At 43.5% G+C, this 13806-nt stretch overlaps 1 protein-coding gene across 3 annotated transcripts in view; it reads right to left on the bottom strand.

Annotated features, from left to right (window-relative positions):
- LOC132391710 (limbin-like) overlaps window positions 1–13806 on the bottom strand; it is a 205948-nt gene that overhangs the window by 97230 nt on the left and 94912 nt on the right. For all 3 annotated transcript variants that reach the window (XM_059965261.1, XM_059965262.1, XM_059965263.1), the window contains one exon: window positions 9744–9919. In XM_059965261.1, coding sequence (XP_059821244.1) covers window positions 9744–9919 — 176 coding nt within the window. The remainder of the gene's footprint in view (window positions 1–9743; window positions 9920–13806) is intronic.

Genomic DNA, 13806 nt, shown 5'->3' with positions numbered 1-13806 from the left:
GGAACCTTTAGGAGAATGTGATCATAATATGATTGAATTCATAGTGCAATTTGAGAGGGAAAGGCATAGCTCACGTTTATCTGTATCGCAAATGGAATAAGGGGAATTGCAGAGGCATGAGAGAGGAGTTTGCCCAGGTGAATTATAGGACAATGGCAGAGCAGAGGTGGCTGAAGTTTCTGAGAATAGATCACAAGGTGCAGGATAGCTATGTCCCACAGAAGAAGAAGTTCTCAAATGCGGGGGTGACGACCGTGGCTGACAAAGGAAGCTAAGGACTGCATAAAAGCCAAGGAAAGGGAACATAAGGTAGCAAAAGTGAGTGGAAGTTGGATGATTGGGGAGCTTTTAAAATCCAACAAAAGGCAACTAAAAAAGCTAAAAGAAGGGAAAAGATGAAAAATGAGGGTGACTGGTCAATAATATAAAACAGGATACCAAAAGTTTCCTCAGTTATATAAAAGAGTAAAAGGGAGGTGAGATTTGATATTGGACCACTGGAAAATGATACTGGTGAGGTAGTAATAGAGGACAAAGAAATGGCGGATGAACTTAATGCAACACATAGAAAATGCTGGAGGAACTCAGCAGGCCAGGCAGCATCTATGGAAAAAAGTACAGTCAACGTTTTGGGCTGAAACCCTTCGACAGGACCTTATTTCCATAGATACTGCCTGGCCTGCTGAGTTCCTCCAGCATTTTTGCGTGTTGCTTGGATTTCCAGCATCTGCAGATTTTCTCTTGTTTGTGAGATGAACTTAATGGGTACCTTGCATCTTTCTTCACTGTGTAAGACACAAGCAATGTACCAGAGGTCTGTGAGTGCCATTGCTATTACAAAAGAAAAATGTGCTAGGCAAACTCAAAGGTCTTAAGGTGGATAATTCACCTGGGCCAGATGGACTACATCCCAGAGTACTAAGAGAGGTTGCTGAAGAGATAATGGATGCATTGGTCATAATCTTTCAAGAATCACTTAAATTATGGCATAGTCCCAGAGAACTGGAAGGTTGCAAATGTCACTCCACTCATTAAGAAGGAAGGAAGGCAAAAGAAAGGAAATTATAGGCCAAACACGAGCCAGTTAGCCTAACCTCAGTGGTTGGGAAAGTGTTGGAGTCTATTATTACGGATGAAGTTGAGGTACTTGGAGACTAATGATAAAATAAGTCAAAGTCAGCATAGTTTCTGTCTTGCCTGACAAATCTGTTAGAGTTCTTCGATGAAGAAACCAGCAAGGTGGACAAAGGAGAGGCAGTGAATGTCATTTACTTAGACTTTCAGAAGGCATTTGACAAGGTGCCACACATGAGGCTGCTTAACAAGATGAAATCCTATGGTGTTACATAAAAGATACTGGCAAGGATAGAGGAATGGCTGACAGACAGGAGGCAGTGAGTGGGAATAAAACGGGCCTCTTCTGTTTACTGCCGGTGACTAGTGGTGTTCCTTAAGGGTCAGTATTGGGACCACTGCTTTTCACATTGTTTGTCAGTGACTTAGATAATGGAATTAATGGCTTTGTGGCAAAGTTTGCAGATGATACGAAGATAGGTGGAGGGGTAGGTAGTTCTGAGGAAGCAAAGCAATTGCGGCAAGACAGACAAATTGGAAGAACGGACAAAAAATGTGGCAGATGGAAAAGAGTTTTGGGAAATGTATGATAATGCATTTTGGTAAAAGGAACAATAGTGTGGACTATTATCTAAATGGGGAGAAGGTTCAAACATCAGAGGTGCAGGGGAGCTTAGGAGTCCTTGTGCAAGACCCCCAGAAGGTTAATTTACATGTTGAGTGTGCGGTAAAGCAGGCAAATGCAACGTTGGTATTTATTTCAAGGGAAATTGAATATAAAAGCAAGAAGATAATGTTCAGCCTTTATAAGACACTGGTCAGGCCGCACGTAGAGTATTGTCAACAGTTTTGGGCTCCAAATCTCAAATGACATTGGAGCGTCCAAAGGAAGTTCACAAGGATTAGTCTGGGAATGAGGGGGTTAACATATGAGGAGCACTTGGCAGCTTTGGGCTTGTACTCACTGGAATTTAGAAGAATGGGGGTGGGGCAGGGTTTCTCATTAAAACATACCCAATGTTGAAAGGACAAGATAGGGTGGATGTGAACAGGATGTTTCTTACAGTGGGGGTATCCAGAAATAGAGAGCACAGCCTCATAATTGAGGGGCGACCCTTTAGAACAGAGGTAAGGAGGAATGTTTTTAGCCAATGAGCAGTAAGTCTGTGGAATGTTCTGCCACAGACCACGGTGGAGGCCAATTCTGTGAGTATATTTAAGGCAGAAGTTGATTGTTTCCTGATTGGCCAGGGCATCAAAAGATATGGTGAGAAGGCAAGTGTACGGGTTAGAGTGGGATCTGGGATCAGCCATGATGGAATGGCAAAGCAGACTCGATGGGCTGAATGGCCTAATTCTGCTCCTATGTCTTATGGTCTTTTGAAGAATGGGAGATGGTGATCTTCAGGCCTCTGAGAAGGTGCTGCCGCATGAGGCTGATAAGCAAGGTAAGAGCTTATGGTATTACAAAACTGATGCTAGCGTGGACATAAGATCAGCCAACTGGAAAGAAAACAAAGAGTGTGAATAAATGGGGCCTTTTCTGGCCGGCTGTCAGTGAAGAGTGGTGTTCTGCAGGGCTTAGTGCAAAACTTTTCACATTATGTTGATGACTTGGATGACAGAATTGAAGGCTTTCTGGCCAACTTTATAATAATACGAAGATAGGTGGAGGGGCAGATAGTGTTGAGGAAGCAAGGAGTCTGCAGGACGTAGACAGAAAAAGAGATTGGGAAAAGAAGAGGCATACGGAATAGAGTGAAAGGACAAAGTATGATCATGAACTTTAGTAGAAAGTATTAAGGCATATACTTTTAGAGGGGGAGCAAATTCAGAAATCAGTTGCAAAGACACTTGGGTGTCCTTATTCAGGATTCCCTCAAGGCTAACTTACAGGTTGAATCGGTAATAAGGAAGGCAAATGCAATGCTAGCTGTCACTTCCAGAAGACTTGAATATAAAAGCAAGGATGTATTGCTGAAGCTTTATAAGACATTGGTCAGACTGTACTTGAGTATTAAACACAAAGTACACTGCAGATGCTGTGGTCAAATCAAGACGTACAAAAATGCTGGATGAACTCAGCAGTTCAGGCAGCATCCGTTGAAAGAAACAGTCAATGTTTCGGGTCGAAACCCTTCATCAGGACTAAAGGAGGAGGGGGCAGGGGACCTATAAAGAAGGTGGGAAGAGGGTGGAAAACCAATCAGAGGAAAGATCAAGCGGTGGGGGAGGGGAAGCAGGGAGGTGATAGGCAGGAGAGGTGAAGAAGGAATCTAAGGGGAAAGCACTATGGGTAGTAGAAGAAGGCAGAGTCATGAGAGGTGATAGGCAGCTAGAAGAGGAGACAGAGTAGCGGTTGGATGGGGAAGGGAGAGAGAGGGAATTACCGGAAGTTGGAGAATTTGACGTTCATACCAAGGGGCTGGAGACTACCCAGACAGTATATGAGATGTTGTTCCGCCAACCGAAGTTTGGCCTCATCATGGCAGTAGAGGAGGCCATGTATGGACATATCCGAATGGTAATATGCCAAATGCAAAAATTCTATTCCCTATTCCCAGTTCCTCTGTCTCCGCCGCATCTGCTCCAAGGATGAGGCTTTCTGTTCCAGGACATCCCAAATGTCCTCTTTCTTTAAGAATCGTGGTTTCCCTTCTGCTGTCATCAATGATGCCCTCACCCGCATCTCCTCCATTTCCCGCACTTCAGCTCTCACCACATCCTCCCGTCACCACACCAGGGACCGTGTCCCCCTTGTCCTCACCTACCACCCCACCAGCCTCCGGATCCAGCATATTATCCTCCGCAACTTCGGCCACCTTCAACAGGACCCCACCACTAAGGACATCTTTCCCTCTCTACCCCTCTCCGCTTTTCGCAGGGATAATTCCCTCCGCAACTCCCTGGTCCACACGTCCCTCCCCACACATCTCCCACCTGGCACTTATCCCTGTAAGCGTAAGTGCTAGACCTGTCCCTACACCTCATCTCTTACCACCATTCAGGGCCCCAGACAGTCCTTCCAGGTGAGGCAACACTTCACTTGTGTGTCTGTTGGGGTTATCTATTGCATCCAGTGCTCCCGGTGCAGCCTCCTCTACATCAGCGAGACCCGATGCAGATTTGGGGACCGCTTCGTCGAGCACCTACGCTCCGTCCACCATAACAGACAGGATCTCCCGGTTGCCACTCACTTCAACTCTCCCTCTCATTCCCATTCGGATATGTCCATACATGGCCTCCTCTACTGCCATGATGAGGCCAAAGTTCGGTTGGAAGATCAACTTCCAATACCGTCTGGGTAGTCTCCAGCCCCTTGGCATGAACATCGAATTCTCCAACGTCCGGTAATTCCCTCTCTCTCCCTTCCCCATTCAACCTCTACTCTGTCTCCTCTTCTGGCTGCCTATCACCTCTCATGACTCTGCCTTCTTCTACTACCCATAGTGCTTTTCCTTTAGATTCCTTCTTCACCTCTCCTGCCTATCACCTCCCTGCTTCCCCTCCCCGACCCCTTGATCTTTCCTCTGATTGGTTTTCCACCCTCTCCCCACCTTCTTTATAGGGCCCCTGCCCCCTCCTTCTTTAGTCCTGACGAAGAGTTTCGACCCGAAACATGGACTGCTTCTTTCAATGGATGCTGCCTGAACTGCTGAGTTCATCCAGCTTTTTTGTACGTCTTGACTTAGAGTATTGTGAGCAGGTTTCAGTCCTTTGTCTAAGAAAGGATGTACTAGCATTGGAGAGGGTCCAGAGGAGGTTTACAATAATGATTCCAGGAATTAAAGGGTTAACACAAGTGGAGCATTTGATGGATCTGGGCCTCTACTAGCTGGAGTTTAGAAAAATAGGCGGAAGGAATTTATCGAAAGGTGTAGTTAGAGAGGATATTTCCAATAGTGGGGCTGTCTAGGACCCGAGGACACAGCCTCAGAATACAAGGTTGTCCCTTTGGAGCAGAGAGCAGGAGGAATTTCTTTAGCTAGGAGGAGGAATTTCTTTAGGTGTATCTGTGGATGCAAGTCACTGGGTATATTTGATACAGAGGTTGATGGGTTATTTATTAAGAAGGGCATCTAAGGTTAGGGGGAAAAGGCGGGAGAGTGAGGTTGAGAGGAAAGTAAATCAGCCATAATTGAATGGTGGAGAAGACGATGACCTGATTCTGCTCCTACACCTTATGGTCTTAAATATCAAAGGGATAAGGTAACAAGAGAAGGTGAAAAATAGCAGTAGAAGTTTTTTTTTGGAATTCTAACTGCAAGAAGCAGCACTGATAAAGTCATTAACCCACTGAAAAAAGCCAAGAAAGATGGACTCAGTAGGACTGTTCCACAGATCCCACTTGCGTAGCTTGAGCTCCCGTGAGTTCCATTTGAATTGAAGAAAGTTAAGTGGAGTGAAGTCATCCAATGTGAGGACAAGTTCAGCCAGGTGCATTGGTGGAGGAGAACTATATTAGCCCCTCTTCAAGAAGGATGCAGAGGTCCCTCAGACCACCCTGGTGTCTGATGGAGATATTGCTGGGCTTTACATTCTCTGTAAAAATGAACCATTTAAAAACAGTTAAAAGAGGAGGTATCAAAAGCGTCTAGAATACAAGTGAAAATTACGAGGGGAGGGAGGATGTAGTCTAAAGCAAGGCCACTTCCCCTTCTAATTGTAGATTCCTTTACACTTCAAATCCAAGCTCCAATAGGAGTAGGAAAACTACAAAGTGAGATCTGCACACATGCTGATTATTATGTGTGTGGTGAAATGGAGCAAGAACTTCACATCAACATTAATATGAAGATTGAACCTTGTCCCTATTGTCTCTCATTGAATATACCCAATCTGAATTGTAAAATGAGTGCCCATGACTGTTAAGCAGCTGCTCAATGTAGAGTTGAGTCAGAGAATACAATATAATGATTTTTATCATAGCAGCATGATTTAATTTTAATGTGGGAGATAGGAGAAGATTGCCCAGAGGCATGAAGCAAGATCAAATCATAAAAAATTACAGCTAAGTATGAAGAGTGAAGTGGCAGAGAATGATAGGCATAATTATCTCCCTCTTTTCCAGAAATTCCATCACTTTAGGCAGTTTAACAACAGAGTCCAGCACCAGATTATTTCCTCCTCAGTATGAAAAACAAAAAAGAATCTGCTTTAAAATCTACTTATCCTCCTCAACAACCTTGTCTAACCTAGAGCTAGAATGATGCATATCCCCTACAGCCTCAGTGAAGGACCCTCTGACGTTAATAGTGGATGGAGAGAATTAATTATATCACTGGCACTGAGGAGCATACAGACCACTGGGAATGTCACACGCTTCCTTTCAAAGATCCTTTTGAGAAGAAATAGGTGGTTCAGTTGTGCTATTTTTATGCACCACACAAGCAAGTTAATTTTAGAAAGTCGTTTGATTCTGCACCAATTTCTCCTGCTCGAACTTTACTTGTCCTGTTCCAGACTGAGGCACAAACGAGTTATCTGTCTCCAAATCCCAGACAGTATCATTCTGTAGCAGCCTACAAGATAAATTAGCCTGTCAGAAGAAAGCTTATGTCCCTGTTCAGTGCTTCTCCCAAGAATCTAGCAACAATTAGAAGCTGGTTAAGGGATGATTGACCACAAATCGATGTTGCTACTGTGATGAGCAGAGTTGTCAGGAGAGCAGAGTTCTTGGGAAATTACTTCTTGGGTGCTTGCTACTTTTTTGTTCATAATCTAATCTAGGTTTACTCAACACATTTCAAATTATTCTTGAAGCCAAGAATAAAACAGAAGCTAAGCCTCAGCTAAAAGGATTCTCAAACAATTTAATTTTAACTTTTGGGTCTGGGGTTGAGAGGGTAAACAGCTTCAAGCTCCTTGGCATCCACATCACCGAGGACCTCACGTGGTCTGTACACATCAGCTGTGTGATGAAAAAGGCACAACAGCGCCTGTTTCACCTCAGACAATTGAGGACATTTGGTATGGGCCCCCAAATCCTAAGAAATTTCTACAGGGACACAATCAAGAGCATCCTGGCTGGCTGCATCACTGCCCGGTATGGGAACTGAACTACCTTTAATTGCAGGATTTAATCTGCAATACCTTTAATCTGCAGTTGTGAACTTCCCATGATTCAGAACATTTACAAAGACAGGTGTGAGAAAAGGGCCCGTAGGATCATTGGGGACTTAAGTCACTCCATCCACAATCTATCCCAGCTGCTACCATCCAGGAAGTGGTACCACAGCATAAAAGCCAGGACCAACAGGCAACTTCTTCCACCAGGCCATCAGACTGATTAACTCACGCTAATTTGAGTGTATTTCTATGTTACATTGACTGTTCTATTTATTTTAAATTACTATGATTGCACATTGCACATTTAGATGGAGACATTACATAAAGATTTTTACTCCTCATGTATGTGAAGGCTGTAAGAAATAAAGTCAATTCATTCAAACAATCCAAAACAAACTCAAATGGGATTAATGGACCAAGAGTCTGCTGCATGTGTTCAGTACAAGTAGTCATCGTAGACCATAAGACCTCCAACCGTATTCTACTGCCTCACTCCCATAATCTTTGAAGACCTTATTAATCAAGAACCTATTAACCTCTGCTTTAAATATACCCAATGACTTGACCACCACAGCCGTCTGTGGCAATGAATTAAACAGATTCACCACCATCCAGCTAAAGAAATTCAGCCTCGTCTCTGTTCCACAGGGATATCCGTGATTCCAAGGCTGTGTCCTCCAGGTTGCCCAACTTTGAAACATCCTCTCCAGATTAACACTATTTAAGCCTTTTACGTGTGAGATGAACTCCATGGATAAAGTAGCAAGAACTGCACAACAACATCAGAAATGAGACTGCACCACATCCATACTGTTTCTCAACAAATATATCCAATCTAAATTGAAAACGCAACACCCATGACGATGTGGCTGTTCAATGCAGAGATGAGCCAGAAAATATGATTTAGTTGTCTTTACTGGTACACCACAAACTAATGTGCTCAAACGTCCAGCAAAAACAACCATTCATGTCTAAGGTTTAAAGTACATCTGCTCTGTTATCCACCCAAGTGAATTAACAAGAAGGTGACTCACAAAATTCCATTAAAGGATCTTAAAGGCTATCTTAGTTATCACAGCTTTGGAGACTGTTTAATAAACATGCCAAATCTTTTCTTCAGATTCTCAGAAAGGCAGCATCCATTACTAAGGACCTCCAGCACCCAGGGCTTGCCCTTTTCTCACTGTTACCATCAGGTAGGATGTACAGAAGCCTGAAGGCACACACTCAGCGATTCAGGAACAGCTTCTTCCCCTCTGTCATCCAATTCCTAAATGGACATTGAAGCTTTGGACACTAACTCACTTTTTTGAATATACAGTATTTCTGTTTTTGCACATTTTTAAAATATATTCAATATACATTATTGATTATTATTTTTTTCTCTCTCTGCTGGATTATGTATTGCATTGAACTGCTGCTGCTCAGTTAACAAATTTCACGTCACATGCCGGTGATAATAAGCCTAATTCTGATTCTATTCCTGCAGATTGATTACTTTTTCAAAATGTCACTGACTATCCTAACTAACATTGCTGCTTAATTTTTCAGAAGGCTTTTTAAAAAATATGCAATGAGATTTTCCATGGAATCTCTATTTATGGGAGGATACAAGAGATTTCAACAAGACCAACACTTTTTTTTCTCATATCCAACACCTACAGGTACATCTAGCAGCAGTAGGGCCAGCCTGTGTGCCAATCAACAACAATTGCCTTCCGAAGCCTCTGACATCTTTCATCGGAAGAAAGAACTCCGCTGGCACATAGGAATACCTTCTCCCCTAAGTCACATAGGACAAAGGCAGTGAAATATGTTACCATCACAAGATTTAAATCTGAGAATTTCCTGTCCTTCACCTCAGACAAGAAAGGTGGGCAATAAGGGCTGACCTTGCCTGTAATGCATATTCTACAGACTATTTCTTTTAACAAACGTTAATAAAATAGATTATCCACATCAATATCACCCTGTGCTTGAGATACTTAATTATCCATAAAGTGTATTGGAACATGCTGAAATGACAGAGGATGGATGCATGTAATTTCTTTCCTCTAAATCAGCAGGTTTTTTTTTCTCAGAGATTATTCACTTAATGCTTGCCATCTCCTACAAAGATTCTGACATTCACTGAACTGAGAGGCTAATAGGATAGAATTTTGGTTGCTCTGGGTGGCCGTTGCTTAGCTCTGTTCCTTAATGTGCATGTTCCAGAACTAATCTTTTAATTACAGATTTCCCGCAGAGTATATTGTATACAGCCAGAATTAATGCACTATCACGATTTTACCCCTCCATCCAACAAAAGCAAAAGCAAAATGCTACACATGTTGGAAATCTGAAATGAATATGGATAATTCTGGAAATTATCCACAGGTCAGCCAGCACCCGTGGACAGAGGTAACAGGGTTAACATCTCAAGTCAATGTCATTTCATCTAAAACACTTAAACGTGTTAACACTTAAACCTCTGCATGGTTCTGGAGTGAACAAATTCATTCAAATAGAGCCTGCTGTGCTGAAATCTGGAAAATAGATAGGATGAATCCCTAATGGACAGTGCTCTTATAAATTTATAGTCAGTGACTTCAATGTCTTACTTTTTCACTAGTCTGATGAAGTCGGCAACGTGCAGAGTGGCTGTGTTCAGCAGGTACCTTCTGTTGTCAACACTGCGTTGTATTCTTTTCACTAGATCTCTCTTAATAGCGAGACTCTCCTCAAGCAGTCTTCTCTGGAATGCCAGCTGTTGGTCCATCAGCATCTCCAGCTGAAACTTAAAAAGTGCACAAGGTTCACCACCAACACAAACTCAGCAGGTCAGGCAGCATCTATCAGGTCTCCTCTCAGTCTCCAAAACAACCCAGGCTCTTAATAATAACAACAACTTTATTAATCCTGAGTGGGAGAAATTCTTTCATTACAGCAGCAAGATTTAAAAATCACACTTAGCAGTGTGCAGACTTAACTAATAATAACACACAGAACAATAACGTATGCAATAATGTACCATTGTGCAATACTGTGCAATAATAATGTACAAAATAATAAAGCAGAGACCATTGTACTATGATGTGTGTTCACCCATTGCACACAGATGAACTGTTGTATCTGCTTATTGTATTTCTTAGGAAAGATTTTCTGTAATGATGCTTATGACAGCAGAACTGAATGAGTCTGTTTGAAAAGGTGCTCAGCTGCTTGTTCAGTCGGTCATGGAGAGGATGTGCCAGATTGTCCATAATGGATAACAGTTTGTTTAGTAACCTCCTCTCCACCACTAACTCAAGAGTCCAGGTTGTAGCCAAGGATGGTGAGTTTATTTAGTCTTTTTGTATCACCAGCACCGATGCTGCTCCCCCAACGTAAAGCAGCAAAGAAGACTGCACTCACTGCAACAGACTGGTAAAAGAGCTCCAACATCCTTTTGCACCCATTGAAGGATCTCAGCTTCCTTAGAAAATGGAGTCTGCTCATCCCCTTGTTGTAAACAGCCTTGGTGTTTATTATTCGTTGAGTTACAGTGTGGACTAGGACCTTCCAACCGTTTGAGCCAGGCTATCCAGCAGCCCTGTTATAACCCTAGCCTAAAGCCAGGACAATTTACAATGACCATTAACCTACTAACCAGTACATCTTTGGACTGTAGGTAGAAACTGGAGCAGCCGGAGAAAAGCCAATGCATTCAGACTCCTTACAGAATTTAACTCCAAACTCTGGCGCCCCAATTTGTAATAGTGTCGCGCTAACTACAACGCTACCGTCGATAGGTCTGAGCAATAAAGACAGACAGGTTCCCGTGATAGCTCAGACCTTCTAATCCAGGAAATATCCTGATAAACAACCTAAAAAGCCTTTCCAAAGCTTCTACGTTTTTCTTGTAATGGTTGGCCAGAAATACACACAATACTCCAAGTGTGGCCTAACCAAAGTCTCACGTATCTGCAAGTATTATCATCCCATACTGTGGAAAAAATATTGGAGCAGAAAGGCATCCCATGAAGGGAAGTGCCTGAAGAAATTTTAGGAACAATGTTTAACAATCTGGAACTGATTTTCTAGCATTTTACTTAGGGAGCAATCATTTTTTAGTGCAAACCATGAAAACAGCCTTACTTTAATGCTTAGGTCTTTCTGTACAGGACAATTTATGCTCATATTATGTCGGCTATAATACAATCAGATTTGCAACCTCAAAAACATTTATACCATTGAGATAAAAACAGAGAGTGTTGGAAATAATAAATTGTAGGTTTTCACAAATAAAATGACCTGAGGCATTTTATGTTTAAGAAAAACCGTAACAACTATTTTATTGTACTTCTAAACCTGAACAGGAAGGAGGTAACTGAAGTTCACATAGTTACATCATCATGTCAGACCAGCCTCTTCAATTGAACCCCAACTCAATGTTGGTAGCTGTGAATTACGTACATTTCCACCAGTTACATTACCCTACACAGGCCTCCCCTGAGTTCACTAACACCAGCACTGTCAGCCTCTCTAGAGCTCGGGTGCATGGCCCAGCTCGGGTCCGATGTTCATAGGTGGAAGAAGTAGTGGTGCATCTGACTCATTCTGAGGTGTGCTGACACTCTTATGGTCATGTTGTGACAGGGGCATGGCAGCGGAATTCTCTAAATCTTGGTGGGCCAGTTTAAGACGATCTACTGAAACACATTCGTGCTTACTCCTCCTATCTACGATAAAAGTTTTGTCTCTTCATTCCAAGCAGTGGAACAGGGCATCGTAAGGGTGCCCAAGGGACTGTCGGTATCCATCATGACAGAAAACAAATGAGGAGGAATGTAAGTCAACAGGAATTCAAGAGTACAGTATGGCATGATTGGAGGTAGGAATTGAATTTACTGAGGAGCGTGTAACACTGTTCAGAGGTTGTCGCATGGGGAATAAAATCATCAAGCACTCATAATGGCTGCCTGTATAGCAACTCAGCTGTGGAAGCCAGCAGGCCCTCTCTCTTCTGGAATTATTTTGAGCTCCAGCAGGACCTACGGGAGACAATCATGCCAACAATCATCTGTCAGGGAAGCCCTCAGAGTAGACTTTAAGAAACGGGGAAACCACTCGCTCGCATAGGCCATTGGACTGCAGGTGAATCGCCACGGTGTGATGTAGCCTAACACTGAGGTTTTCGGCCATCGCAGCCCAGGGGTCTGATATGAATAAGGGTCGTGGTCAGAGGAAATATCAGATGGGGTGCCAACTTGAGCAACCCAAGTTTTGATGAAAATTCAAGCGAAGTCAGTGGCTGTCATCGAAGTGAGAAGGATGACCTCTGGCTACCTGTTGGTCTGGTCCACCATGGTAAGGAACAAAGAACATAAAACAATACAGCACAGTACAGGCCTTTTGGCCCACAATGTTGCGCCAACCCTTAAACCCTGCCTCCCATGTAAATCCCCACCTTAAATTCCTCCATATACCTGTCTAGTAGTCTCTTAAATTTCACTAGTGTATCTGCCTTCACCACTGACTGAGACAGTGCATTCCATACACCTAACTGCTCTCTGAGTAAAAAACCTTCCTCTAATATCCCCCTTGAACTTCCCACCCCCTACCCTAAAGCCATGTCTTCTTGTACTGAGCAGTGGTGCCCTGGGGAAGAGGTGCTGGCTGTCCACTCTGTCTATTCCTCTTAATGTCTTTTTACCTCTATCATGACTCCTCTCATCCTCCTTCTCTCCAGAGGGTAAAGCCCTAGCTTCCTTAATCTCTGATCATAATCCATACTCTCTAAACCAGGAAGCCTCCTGGTAAATCTCCTCTGTACCCTTTCCAATGCTTCCACATCCTTCTTATAGTGAGGCGACCAGAACTGGACACAGTACTCCAAGTGTGGCCTAACCAGATTTATAGAGTTGCATCATTACATAAGGAGGTGAGTGAAACTGTGGGGGGGGGGGGGAGAAGAGGCAGCAACAAGGTCCAAATTGACACAGTCAAACTGTTGCTCAGGGATCTCAAATGGTGCCAATAGTGCCTGAACATGACAATTAATTTTTGCCTGCTGGCTCTCCACACAGGCTGCAGTCCAATCGTGTGCGCCTTTTCTAAGGCCATGCCAGACAAACTTTAGTGCAACATGTTTCCACGAGGCCACCTGGCCGGGATGCAAGAGACCGTGTACGGAGTCCCTGACTATGGGAGCCAGAGCGACTTACTGAGACATCACACCAGAGAGAAACCCCAGCTTCCCCAAATTACATGTCAGAAAATCACAGGTCCCTGATAGCTATTTGGCAAGCCCGGATCTCTGGGTTAGTAGCTTCGTCGGCTGCCATGCTGGCATAGTCAACCCCTGTGCAGGGCCTCAACGGCTGGCCGTGAGAGGCAATCAGTCACGGCATTACTTTCCCCCATGATATGTTGTATATCAGTTGTGAACTCTGATATGTAGGCCAGGTGACGTGGCTATCTTGCTGACCAAGGGTCTTATATCTTGTCCATCGCATGCATAAGGGGTTTGTAATCAGCGAACACTGTGAAATGGCGACCCTCTAGGAGAAAACGAGAATGATGGACAGCTAGATAGAGACCAAGAAGCTCACAGTCAAAAGTGCTGTACTTCATTTCAGGGGAGCGAGCTGCCTGCTGAAGGTGGAAAGTGGTTGTCACAGGCCTCTAAACCAGCCGTTCGTG

Source organism: Hypanus sabinus, chromosome 3 (genome assembly GCF_030144855.1).
Source record: "Hypanus sabinus isolate sHypSab1 chromosome 3, sHypSab1.hap1, whole genome shotgun sequence".
Lineage (NCBI taxonomy): Eukaryota > Metazoa > Chordata > Chondrichthyes > Myliobatiformes > Dasyatidae > Hypanus > Hypanus sabinus.
The sequence above is the reverse complement of the archived record's forward strand: the minus strand, read 5'-3'. Positions and strand labels throughout refer to the sequence as shown.